Raw genomic sequence first — 13,842 nt, forward strand, 5'->3', positions numbered from 1 at the left:
GCATCATCTGGGCCAAGTGCCCCTTGATTCTGACATCAATTGAGCTCTGAAATAACCTTTGAACAATCCAGAATCAGTACTGGTTTAGTGCTGTTTCAGACACTTGCTTGGTGAGGTTAATACCCTCACCTGTTCCTGCTGGGAACTGCAAACAACTGCTCCTGTTCCTGAAGAAAAGAGGCTCTTGCCTCATGCAAAAACAACATATTCCACACAGCTGTACCTGAATCAAAAGAAAAGCCCTTGATTTTGTAGCATAACCGTACTGTCAAGGAGAGAGAGAGAGAGTAGGAAGCAAGCTCAAGCCTCTGTACATCATAGACAAGGTAGACCAGCTCTCAAGAGCTCTCCATCTGCAGCAATCCATCTCCCTTTCAAAAAACATGAGTCCCCCATGCATTGAAACTCGTTTTTGTGCTGCCCTCTCTCTCTCTTTTGGGAATTTATGCCCAAATTGTGACACATGGCATACATGTAACAATTTTCTTGTTTAAACCTTTCGGTCTAAAATTCTCCATCCTCGGTTCAAAATTTGACCTCGGCACAGACCAGAGGATTAATCCTCCTACAAAAACGAAGATAATGACGCGAACAGATTCTGAGGTCCAAAAATAGTAACTCCCTAAATTTTAGGAGTTGCTTCCATTGCATCCCACTAGTCTTTTGACCATCTTTGCAGACTATAGCTACATCCAAATTTGTAATGTAGCTCAACTGAAAGTGAATTTCCACTGATGACCCCACATGGACTAATCTCTTGAAGATTTGTCCATCTTCACTTTGAACTAGTCTCTTCTAGGCTAGTTCTTCAACACACTTGTCCATATACACTTTCACAAGTCTCTTCCAGGCTTGCCAATCTACAGTGCCATTAGTCTCTTCCAGACTTGTACTGGACCTTAACTGTCCAGTCTTGACTCACTAGACATTCCTGTCCGTTGCACATACTGGCCATGCAACTCAGGCGTTTAGATTTCAAGAGGGATCCTTCCAAAAAGAAAAACCAAATAAAATATATAATAAAGAAATCAACAAAAAGATAATAGTTGTCACAGTCTTGTGACAGTCTCCCCCTTTGGGGAGAAGATTGATAAGTGCCTTATAGGCCAATGACAATAAGGTGATTGGTCTGCACTGGGAAAGCTCCAATCGGTCTCTCCCTTTGGGGAGAAGACTGATAAGGCCTGCCGAAAGACTCCCTGGCATCTGTCTTGAAGTGAAAATCTCTTGGAAGGCCATCAGTAAAGAAAGCCTTAGAGAGACTATTCTCTCCTGGGTATTTCTGCCTGTCTTGTCTATGGAAAGCCCCTTCTAGTTCCTTCTTTGTGAAGGGGGCTAGGAGGGAGCGTCCCATCTCCTCTGAGACCAGGAACGGGATGTGATCCCAAACTTGCTGTCTATATCGCTGCCCTCTAGCTAAGGCTGTCTCTTGTTGGAAGAGGCGACTGTAGTAGTCGGTGGCGATCTCCATCACCTCGTCTGGGTTAGAACGAGTGCTCCCATACTGGTCTTGAAGGCTGTGTATCTGCTCTCTTGAGGTGCAAGGCTGGTGCACCTAGAAAAACTCCCTGCACTTTGTGTCTCCCTTCCGCGCCTAGAATGCTGCTGAGGTGCGGAAAGAGAACTCCGAGCGCTTGTCCTCTAGGCCAGCAATGGCTGCTCGTGCATGCACCGCCTGTGCGTGGAGGGTGGGATCCCCTAGTGCCTCCTGTAATAATCTCCGTGTGGCTGCAAGGTCTCACCGGAGTGCTCTCTCCTCCTCCCAACTGTGTTGCCTAACCTGCATGGCTACCTCTCGGCAGATTCTGCTTCACTCAGCTAGGATCTCTGCAACCTCCTCTGCGATTTGGTCTCTCCTCCCCCATAGATCGAGTTAGGGATCCAACTGGATCGTGTGTCTAGGGCAGATGCTGGGGATCTAGTGTCAGGAGAACCGGGCAATGATTGGACAAGGTGGTGCTTGCCAACTGCCCAATCTGGCCTCCATGAGAGCCTCCCCATTTTCCCACATAAAACTTGTCTGACCGCTCCAATAGGACTCCACCTAGCCACTTGTATCCCCAGGAGAAGTCCAGTGACCTCTCCCTCCTGTGGAAGGTAGGGTCTCTCCAGGCATCGCATGCTCCTACTGCCAGTAGAAAGACCTCCCATGCCTTCTACTCCTCCCCAACCATGCCTTGGTAGTTTCTGCCTCTACCCTGCTAGTCCTCCAAAGCCTCCAAGTTGTTGAAGTCTCCTCCAACGATCTGGGAGTCCACCTCTGGGAGTCCATTTGCGATCTCCACCCAAAACCTGTTGCGTGCCCTAACCTCCGTAGGGGCATAGACATTGAGGAATCCAAGGCACGAGTCCCCAATATCCAATTTGATCCATAGAACCCTCCTATCGTCCCATGTTCTTGTACACAAGCGGTGAGACTCTGGCCAATAGAGGTGCATACGCCTCCACTCCTGTCGTGGGCACTTATGGCGTGCTCCTAGTAGGGGTGTGAGCTGCTCGGGAGTACCTTCCCTACCTGCTGGGCCTAGGTGGGAGTGAGCTTGTGCTCCTGTAGAAGTAAGATGTCGATCCGTCCGGCAAGGGCAGGTTGCAGCTCTTGCCAAACAATCAACTTCTTGGAACCACGTGCCCTACTCTAGTGGAGACTATTCACATTCCAGGATGTAAGGTGTAAGCTCATGGGGAAACTTGCAACTGAACGAATAGGCATTTGTTCGGTGTGGAGGCTGTTGATGAGGAGGAAAAACTATGGGGCATGCAAGTACGCTTTGCGCAAGTTTGGACGGCAAACTCCAGTTCCCATGGTGGCCCTCAGTCGGCGGACCATAGGGTTTATAGATGCTCTAGGTGGTACTATCAATGCGTCTATCAGCCATGTTGAGAGTCGTGACTCTATACATTGGTAGAAACGGGCCGCCTGTGCTAGGGGCCACTCGATCACATCCCATGGAGCTCTCCATTGTGGGGGTGCTCAAAAGATAATGCTCAAGTGTGGGACCTCGGCGCTAGCCCACTAGTTAATGTCCATCATGCAATCAGGCCACTGCTATGCAAACAGTGCTAGTCCTCCCATCCATTGGGAGATGTGGTCCGCCACGTGACTCTTCAACTCCTCTATCTGTGTTGTCGTCCAATCCCCTGAGTGAGAGGACTGAAGGAAAAAAGTGTAGTTTAGTCCATTCAGTGGTGCTAGTAGATGGACCTTGCCCCTCCTTGACTTACGAACCATGAAGATCCCCACCTCTAGAGATACTGGGAACTCTCCGCACTCCGCAACCCTCAGGTAGGGCCATGGGCCACTGCGGAAGAACTCGTGTGGCAACAACTATGCCTATCTCGGGAAGGCGTGGCGCAGATAAGCTGATGGCTGGGGAGGGGGAAAACTGCCGGTGCAAGGAGGATGTAGGTGTGTGTGGCTTGTCACCTCCTGTAGGAGGAGGGGGGGTGCTCGGCAGGGGGGGTGGTGGGGGGGAAGAGGATTGAGGGATGGTGGGATGGTCGGAGGTACGTGGCGAGTGTTGGGGGAGGGGGGGGTTGGTGGCCCTAGAAGGGGGGGCTATGGGCCAGGGTCAGTGGAGGGAGCTTAGGAGGTGGGGAGGTGGGTATGGGGGCTGTGGGATCTCAGGTGGGGTAGTCTGTGGCACGGGTGGTGGTTGTGGGGGACTGCGGTCTGCCGGTCGGGTGGGGCGGGCTGCGAAGTGCTTTGCCGAGGGGGCGCACCCTCCTGCTTCCTACTGTCGAGGCTACGTCTGAGGAGCTGGCTACGGGCCCCCTGCCATCTCCCTCTCTGTCATCTCTGGACCCATATGAAGCCGTCAGCGTCCACCCGCGGGCCTGTCAGCAGGGTTGCCTTGGCTTCGAAATGTGTACAATCTGTTGCCTGATGCCCAGTCACAATGACTTGCGCAGGCATTGCTCTGGTTGCCCAGTCACAATGACTTGCTGCCTAAAGGAGTGACCTCCTCCCTCAATCTCCAGGAACTTTGGTATACTCTTTGTGTCTTTCATGGCCAATCATACCTTTGGGACTCCTATAGCTGTCACTACATCCGCGAAGGAGGCAGAGAGAACTGTGCCGAAGAGCCATTCAAAGTCCTCCACTAATTGGCAGTACTCTACCTCTAGTTCGGGGAAAAGTAAGGTGACTAGGTGTCTGAGAGATCTGTTGTGGAGCGCAAATGACTCCATAGTGAAGTCGCTATACTAGGGAACCATGTAGATGACCCCCTTCATGGAGGCATAGGGTGAGCTCTCCACTAATTCATGAGCTGCATCCGCAGAGGTGAGTAGAACCATGAAGATCCCTCGGCCCATGAGGACTGCCTCTACGATTTGCACTGTGCCAATGCGCAACGTGGAGTGGAGCCAATCTCGTACCTTGGCCCTCGATGGGGAGTGTCCAATGACCTGACCAAAGATGGCTGTTTCTTTCAACTCCAACTCTGTGGCACGGACGGGTAAGAGCTGTTCCTCAGAGAGGATGATGCGCAAGGTGTTTGACTGGGAGGCACTCGCAGAATGCACTGGCGTCTAACCAGAGGTTTCCATTGCACGTCCCTGTTGGAACCTACCTATCACACTGCTGTGCTACCGGGGGAGGAGTTGTGCCGGGGGGGGGGGGGGGGGGGGGGAGCAGTGAGATGCCAGGGGGAAAAGGTGGAGCGTAGGCGGGCCCAGGGAGGGACGGTGGGTGGGAGGGAGGCAGGGCAGGCGGCGGCCCTAGGGCCGGGAGGGGGGGGGGGGGGGGGGGAGGCTTGTTGAACAGGAGGGAGGACTGACGAGAGGGCCCAGGCAGGGGGAGGGGAGGACTGGCGCAGTTGACAGTTCAATCGAGATGGGGGGGGCAGCGTCGCATCGCGATGGCGGGAGTTTTCCGGGAGCTGAAGCTTTGCACAAGGTTACATCGGAATGTACTAACTCTAGAGGAGAAGATTTCAGCGAAAGACTTGGTTTATGTCCCTACACAAGATAACTTGGTAGATGTGTTTACGAAAGCTCTCTCTAGAGAGAAGTTTGAAGCCTTTTGCAAGGCTCTAGGCTTGATACTATTTTGGGATTGATTTGCCTATTCTCCGTATACGTCCACCTCATTCATTGGAGGGGAGTTTGTTACACTTATCATGTACTTACATATCATTCTCACATAGTGGATGTGACATTCCAACTCTCCTCTCTCAATGTTCACTTGTTCACTGAGTGTGCATGTGTGTTGCTGGAAGCCTAACCTAATATCCATTAGCTAAGCACCTGCATCCAGCCCTTTGCCTGCAGTCTACATCAGCAGTTTCTTGTGGGTGGAAGTTTCCATTGCTGCCAATTGTTTCCAGTCATCACCATCATCCTGGTGCCCTAAAGACTGCTGTGTTTACTGCTGACCAGGCATCTATAGTGTGTGTTTTCAGTCCTGCAGTTGTCGCCAGTCATCTAGGAGTTCTTCTATTGTGTTCCTATTTGCAGCAGTCGCCTGGTTCTTCTTGACAGTTTTCTGCCTGCTACCTACTCTTTTGAGCTGCTCTAGTCATGTTCAAGCTGATCCAGTCTCTTCAAATCTGTGTTTGCAGCTGTTGATCACATCTAGAGGCTGTTTACTGTGTTTCGGGATCTGTATAAAGTATGACACACTCTCTAGCTCATATTTTCTACCTCAGTTCTTTAGAGACACGAGAGTTGTATTCGCTTTGCATAGTGTTTACTGCATTGAGCATTGTATTTTTTCATTCATTATTCTGTGCTTTGTTGTACGATTGTGTTTGTATTTTGGGTTTGAGAATTTATTTACAGCACCTCAAAATTGAGAAGCACAATGAGATCATGGTTCTTAGAATCAGAAAAAGTAACTCCTAGAAAGTGAAGATTTTGTTCAAGATGCTGCTTTCTCCAAAGAAATGTGTTTGAGTGGGGTGGATGATGTGTGGCATCAAGGGAGCCGATCTAAGACTAATCGTCTTAGCAAGGATCTTGTAAGAAGTTTTTAGCAAAGTGATTGAGTTAATATCTTTATGCTAGAAACAGGATCTGGACAGCCTTCTCTTTTGTGAGGTTACTTGTCTACTACTTTGCTTGCATCATTGCCATACTTAATCAAAGTTTTTGGCAGTATTACCAGCCAAAATCCCAAGGAGTTAGATTTCTGATTACTGTGCATATCATTTTTTCTTACAAGACTTATATGGCTTAGACAATCAAGAAGTGTCATTCTTGAAAAATGCGGGTCACATCCTGAGCTTGTTGAAGATCAACACTAATTTGGTGGTTAATGGCCAGGGATGAGTGCATCAGCAATCAAGAAAGTCAACCTTTGGCTGCTGAAGTCCCCATAAGCTTCATTTCAATTGGGACCATTGCTCATATGAAGGAGAATGTGATGGCTTCTCTCAGACTCCTTTACACAACAACCTTAGGCGATGGTCAAAGTCAACTTTGTCCATTTATTTAGACTGATTGCAATTATGCTGATGGCTACAAGAAGAGGATAGAGATTCTGAGGAAGGCTGAATATGGAAATGTTGCCGTGTCTGTTTCGTAAAGTGCAAAATTATTTCTTTTTTTAATGAAAAGAATTACTATTCAAGAACCCTTCAGTGTATCATCAGTAATGTTAAAAAAGAATACAGGATCCAAGTACAAAGTAATGAAGATAACCACATGGATGAACATCTCCTAGGCTCTACTCAAGGGAGACTGACTTGTGCATGGATGAACATCTCCTAGGCTCTGCTCAAGGGAGGCTGACTTGTGCATATACTGTATATGCACAAGTCAGCCTCCCTTGAGCAGAGCCTAGGAGATGTTCATCCATGTGGTTAACATGCATCTTGTTTATTGGAGGGAGGGAGGGGTTGAGGGGTGTGGATATTTTGACCTAAAATTTACTTTGCTGATATCAGCTGAAGCGGGAACTTTTACTTCTGACTTTGGGAATCGCTGCAGTTTGCACCATATACTGTGCTGTGTCCTTTTCATTTGAGGTACACTGTCTTGATTGTTGTTCATCTTGAACCAGAAACTTTAACCTTCAAATTGACTGTTAGATGACTTTACTTCAGAGAGGCTATAATGTTGTCGATATGTCAAGTACCAGTAGAATCTACTAAAGAAAAAATCACGCTATTTTGTGTTGATTTCAGGCATCCTTGAGCTACGGCATTGGAGCAGCAGGAAGGTAATGAAGCATACGATTCTGTCCATGTCAATGTGTTGTAATCCTAACTACGTTTATTATCATTTAAGATCATGTCATGTGGTCTGATTCTCAATGTAAAAGGTTATTTTCAAGGATTATTGACTGAGAAACATGTTATTTACACGTTCATTCCTTTTAAAAGAAGGTACTAGTAATAACCCCATTAATTGTATCAACTGAGATTTAAAAACAACACAAGCTTTTTCAATGACAATGAAAAGATATAAATAAACTTCGCCAAGGTATCTGCTTAGATTAGAGTGCATAAAACCAGGGCTGTTTAAAGATCCAATTTGGTGGCATTTAATGCCAGACCATGTGCAGATCCAAGTGCAGGAAGGTGCCTGAATCCCAAGTACCAAGAAAGGCACATCTCCTTCTCATACATTCAGTCTCTCCTTGTATCCTCTTGAAGAGAAGGAATAATCTTTATCAAGGACTTGGAGAGAGTCTTTGCTGAAGAAATATCCCGCTGTTCAATGTTCAGTTCAGACTGCATCTTGCTGTCTAGATGTACCAAGCTATAACATTGGTCATCAATTCCCATGGTCACAGTGACTCTTTATGTGAAAAGTCTGGTGTCAGAATAATGTTTAAATGCTTCCCTAAGATCAGGAATGGAAGACTCCAGTCGTTAGTCAGCACTATTCCTGGTAGCATCAAGCAAAAGCAATAGTGTCGAGTTGAATTTGCAGGTTTGCATGGTAAGTCTTTTCTTTGAAATATACTTGTAGCTTTTTCTGATCATTGTGGTTGTGTCTGCATGTGCATGCATGTCTGTTCAAAACGAGGGTACAATGAAAAATTGACCCTCCAAAAAGTTGGAGGTTACATGAGAGTTTCTTTTCTAAGGGAGCAGTCGTTATCTATTTGCTCATATATAGTTAGCAATAGGTTCATGCTTGGGAGGGCACCTTGAATTATTGTGGCAGCCCCGTTGAGAGATGTATCCAAAATCCACATAGCTTGAAGATTTGGGTCATAAGAAATTTCACCATATGTGGACCATCTTGCTGAACTTACCTACAATAGTGCATATAGCATTGTTTCTGTTCTCTTAGTTTGGTAGTTCTGAAATTAAAGTTCCAGATCAATCCTCTCCCAAGGTTGAGAAGGCATTAAATGATCCTAGATTTTTTTTCTCCTTACATAATTTGAGCCTGCTGAAATTATTCAGTCATAAGGTCAACATGCTTCATTTCTGAAAATCTAAAGATCTGAAAGATGGTAAAAGCAGTCCCTTGTAGTTGCCAAGTCAAAAGGTGTGGAATTCAAAATCAAGGATATGTCTCCTCTAATCAGAATTGTCTAATTGATTGAAAGATTATAGGTATTTTGTCAGCCAGTTCGATGGTAAATCTGGGGGCGGTGGAAAACATTGCTTTTCCACAATGTTCACTTGAACAAATACAGTTACATATGATTTCTTTGACCTGCCTAACTGTTTAGTTTGAAGTTCTCTCCTTAAAAAGGGGCTCTTTTGTGTGGGAAAAACATTAGAATATTTTGTGGGTACATTGTCGGCTTGCCATGTTTGTTGATACTCTTAGTATGATAAAATCCTCTGTTTTGATACTAGCTAATCTCTGTCCCATTGGACCTTGGAGCAGTTTGCTATACCTCAGGCTTCTATTTCGTCATGCTGATGAAATCTCAGAAAACAGCATTGCAGAGGTCTTTCTAGGCCAACGTAAGAAGAAGTAAGTCATCCAGATCCTTTATATTCTCTCTCCATAGGTCAACTTTGTGTGTGCATGTGTGTGCACTGTACCTGTATATGCATACACATGCACATATGCATAAACACACACACACACACGTGCACATATAGTATACATGCAAATCTATGCACATACACATTGGGCTTAGGGGAGTAGTATAAAATATCACAAAAAATTGCCCATAGGTATAAGTTTGTGCATGTATATATAGACATATACATCATATGCAAATTTGAGTATGTATACATGGACATCTATATCTGCATATGAATGAATATGAGAGATCTGATAACTAAGATTTTGAGCAGGAAGGGTATTCGAAGCACAGACATAAAGGAGGCTTTTGAGAAGGTAGCGTTAGGGAGCACTTTGGCCTTCTCTTCACCCAGACTTGTTGTTCCAGCTGCACTATTTGGGTTATGGACACTTGACCACAGGTTAACTGACAATGACAATGCACAGTTTACATTGCAGGTATTAGTTTTGTTCTCTCTCTCTCTCTCTCTCTCTCTCTCTCTCTCTCTCTCTCTCTCTCTCTCTCTCCAGTTGGTTTTCAGGTATTATAATTATCAAGCTTCTGGACACACTGTTTCTGAAACTGCAGCTGGCCCCTTTGATGCTTGGGTTCTTTGCCTACAAAGCTGCCCTGTTAGTACAAGCCTTCCGCGAGAACAAGAATCTAGCCATGAGTTTTCCAAAAGATGAATAGATTCGGCGAGATGATTGTATATTGGATATGAAATTTTCCTACATCTATGCAAAATAGAGCCCAAAAAGCATGATGCCTTTCTTTCATCTTTCGTCTGTTACCTGACCTATATCTATCTGCAAATGAAATTTGGGGAAAGAAAATAAAAGAAACCAGCACTCTTGTTCCAAATGGTGTTAAATCATTGCCAGTCCTTCCATTGAGAATAGTGCACACATGCACATCCGCAAGCACACGCACCCTTACCGCCGCCGCCGCCCCCCCCCCCCCCCCCGCCCCCCCAACACACACACATTCTTTTTTTTTTCGTAAAAGGTAATTGTATTAATTACGAAAAAAATACAAGATTACTTGATTACAAGATACATGACGACAATCTAAGCCATCATGTGAAGAGGTTCTAAGTACTACAAGTTACAATATCATGGCAAGGACGCGGAGGAAATTGCCATATGCCTGGGACGGAAGTCCTCCGTAGAGAGCAAATCAGAACGATGGAGAAGAGCTAACTGCCAATACAAGAGGCCCTTAAGCCTCACAATATGCCGCTGAACATTATAGGCGGAGTCAAACAGAAAAGCATTCCGAATGGTCCAGTTATGCCAACAGCTCCAATATCGAAGAAAGTGATACATGAGCTTCATATGTGGCTGTGTGGGAGTAGGGTATTTGGGTTGGCCAAAAACCCAATCAAAGGGGCGCAGGGTGATACCAACCACCCCTCGCCAAACAGCCGACAAAAATAACCAGACTTTCATAGCGACGGGGCAAGAAATAAATCGGTGACGGGCGGATTCCATAGTAGTGGTGCAAAAGAAACAGGTGCCATTGGAGATTCGTCGCTTTGAAAGAGCCGAAGCAAGCGGAAGACCACCAATCATCACTCTCCAAAGAAAGACTTTATATTTAAAGGGTGTCTTGTTCAACCAGCCCTCCATCACAGTTGCCCTCCACCATGACCGGGATTTACGCAATCCCCATAAAGCATTTGCTTTAGTAACTAGCCATTGATGATCTTTAATCAGAAGATGATACACTTGGTTAGCAGAAGCTTTGCTCAAATTCAGCCGGCCTTATAGGTCCCAATCCTGCCAGGGATGATCCGAAGCAAGGGCAGGAAAGGGTTGTCTGCTCTGGAGCACCGTCAAAAGCTGTTCCCACGAGGGATCCTAAAAAGCCTCCTAGTTGTACGAAACGATATAAGCACATTGCGACTGGCAAGGGTGGCATCCGCAACCGAAGACAAGCCCAAACGTGCCATCCGGTTGAATTGTGGTCTAAGCTCATGTTTACCTTCCCACGAAAGTAAACGCGAGACTGCCAGTAATTCCAATTGAAAAGAGTTAGTAGCTAAGCGATCCTCCGTTGGATGCCACTGTGCCTTTTGAAGGACGTGTTTCTAGGAACATACCAAATGAGTAAGCAGCGATGAAGAAGAACTGGAGAACCGCGAATCAGCACCAAGAACTCCGGATTTGGGTATTGCCATGCAGAAGCCCATGGCCCTCAAGGAAATAACGGGCTATAGCGACCCATGGATGATGATCCGAGCACATGGCGCGGCAAAGAGACCAACGGAGTGCCTGCATGTGAGTTTGGGCATCTAAAATAGCTCCGCCACCCATGCGTTTGGGGGTGCACGCATGCGACCACGAGATCCAAGAAATACCTGCATGCAATGAGTCCTTCCATAGCATGAAGCGAATAGACTGAGTAAGAGCATTTAGAGTTGTAGTAGTCCAGGCTAACAATGGCAAGAAATATGTGAGCATTGGCAACATGATTATTTGGGCTACTTTGAGACGAACATGGAAGGGCCAGGCCTGAGACTTCCAATACATAAACTGAGCTATCATTTTCTGAGAAATCCACTGCAGAAGCTGCTTTGGGGAAACATCAACACCCAAAGGGTATCCAAGATGCCGGACAATGGAGCCACGAGGAACAACCAAACCCTGCCAGCCCAAGGACTGCAAATCCGACTCCGTGCAGCTTAGAATGGCTGATTTGAGCGCATTTATACGAAGGCCTGACGCCTGACCAAAGAGACCCCAAACATCCAATGCTTTTCGAAGGTTATCCTTGTCCGCACGCAAAATCATAAAGGTATCATCCGCCAGGGATTGGCTAATGAAGTGCTGTCCTGTAGGAAGCGACAGTCCGGCCAACTGAGAAGAGGCAGCCATATGAGATAACATGGAAAGGATTGGATGTGTTGCAAGGGCAAAGAATAGAGGGCTCAAAGGGCACCCCTGTCTGACAGAACGGGCAAGGATAAATGGCTCAGTAACACCTCCGTTCAGCATGACTCGCGAAGACGCCACAGCACTAATGGTGTAGATTAGACGAGACATCCGAGCACCAAAGCCCATAGCAGACATAAGTTCAGCAACGAAAGACTAGTCCAGATAGTCAAAAGCCTTTTCCAGGTCCAGTTGAATCAGTACTACCTCGTGATTAGAATGCCTGGCATAATCAATTGCCAATTGAGCATTCAAAACATTATGCAGAATATTTCGGCCCTTAATGAAACCATACTGGAGAGGGTACACAAGGGCAGGGAGATGCTTATGGAGCCGATCCGCCATTACTTTGGAAAAGATTTTGTACATTGAACCCATCAAAGAAATTGGGCGCCACTGTGTCAACTTAGATGGCGAAGGAACTTTTGGAAGCAGTTTAATAAGTCCTTATTTCCATGAGGAAGGCATGATCCCCGTTTCCCACACCTGCTGAAACAAAGCCTGTAATGGTTTCGCCAGTTGGGTAGGGAAAGCTTCAAAAAACTCATTGGTGAGACCATTCCAACCTGGGCTTTTATCCTTGGGCAAGTGTAACAAGACGTCCATAACCTCTGCCTCACCAATATCTGACTGCATAGTAGCTTGCATGTCCTGCGGAAGCTGATTGCGGACCAGGTCATAAAAAACCGAACGGGCTTGAGTAATTTGGGCTGAAGGTGGAGAAGCGGAACCGAGAAGGTCACGGAAATAATTCTTGCACATATGCACAATAGTCTGTGGATCCAGGATAAGGTGGCCTTCTGCATCCTCGAGTCTGGTCATATTCTCTCGAGCAGGAGAGGTGTGGAGAGCTCGAAAGAACTTATGGGTCTGACATGCACTATCTTGCAAAGTCTCTGTCAGATGTTGCAATTTGGCCTACTGATACGATTTTAACTGGAATTCTTTAATAAGATTGGCCACCCGCATGGCCAGTGCAAGCAGAAATGCATCATCCGGAGTGTCCACCAGCAGCAGAGAGCGAACCAAAACCAGCAGGTCCTCCGCTGCCTGTCGACGGCGCTGACAAAGATAGGCATGATAGATCCCATACTGCCGAGCAACCTGCTGCACATTAGAGAGCAATCTTTCAAATGACGCAGTGCCCTGAGAGGAAAAGTCGAAGAAGAATCTGTCAAGCAATTGCTGCATATAGCCCTGAAAAATTGCATGCTTCAAGTAGGACGAGTTGAAACGCAAAGGAAGGCTCTCCAGAAATTGCTTGAAAGGTGCAATGGGTTGTGCAAGCAACTCGAACTGCAGAGGGAAATGGTCCGACAAGGCATATTGCTGCAATACTTTTATTTCAAGCATCTCAGGAAGAAAATCATCATTCTGCATGATATATATACGGTCCAACCGCGACCATGTTGTTGCATACTGGGCCGAATGGAAAGTAAACCCTGTAAAAGACGGGTGTAGCCAGGACCAAAGATCTTGCTTAAGAACCGCAAGAGCCAACTCATGCCACATATGACTTTCCGGCGCATCCATTACCGAGTGCTCTGATGTGGATTGGGAAGAATCAACACACATATTGAAATCCCCCATGAAGAAGCCCCGTCTGCAAAGTGACAAGAAAGTCTGCAAAGTCTGCCAAAGCTCTCGGCGAGATAACGAATCATTCGGAGCATAGAGGCTAAGTAACCATAAGATTTCCCCTTCGAATAAAATTTCAACCACCAAAAAGCGGCCATGAACATCATTTTTAATAAAAACATGCTGATATTTGGCATGTACAATCATGAGCACACCCGAATAATGCATGGCCTGTGTTCCTGCATAGAACAAATGAAAGCCATGGCAATCCATAACTTTTCCGGCGTCACCGTGACTCTTGTGCTCAACAGCGCACAGGACATTCCACTGATTCTCATACAATGCAGTCCACATGGCATGTTGCTTGTGTCGAGAACAAATTCCTCGCACATTCCACGTGGCTATTTT

At 46.4% G+C, this 13,842-nt stretch overlaps 1 protein-coding gene across 1 annotated transcript in view; it reads left to right on the top strand.

Annotated features, from left to right (window-relative positions):
* LOC148037542 (protein CONSERVED ONLY IN THE GREEN LINEAGE 160, chloroplastic-like) overlaps positions 1-9,784 on the top strand; it is a 78,652-nt gene extending 68,868 nt beyond the window's left edge. The window contains exons 5-9 of the mRNA XM_087676474.1: positions 6,888-6,968; positions 7,128-7,162; positions 8,794-8,883; positions 9,213-9,378; positions 9,509-9,784. Coding sequence (XP_087532600.1) covers positions 6,888-6,968; positions 7,128-7,162; positions 8,794-8,883; positions 9,213-9,378; positions 9,509-9,613 — 477 coding nt within the window. The 3' untranslated portion in view covers positions 9,614-9,784. The remainder of the gene's footprint in view (positions 1-6,887; positions 6,969-7,127; positions 7,163-8,793; positions 8,884-9,212; positions 9,379-9,508) is intronic.
* The last annotated feature ends 4,058 nt before the right edge of the window (positions 9,785-13,842 follow it).

This window comes from Lygodium microphyllum, chromosome 4 (assembly GCF_053477565.2).
Source record: "Lygodium microphyllum isolate KBCC chromosome 4, Lygodium_microphyllum_v1.1.10, whole genome shotgun sequence".
Lineage (NCBI taxonomy): Eukaryota > Viridiplantae > Streptophyta > Polypodiopsida > Schizaeales > Lygodiaceae > Lygodium > Lygodium microphyllum.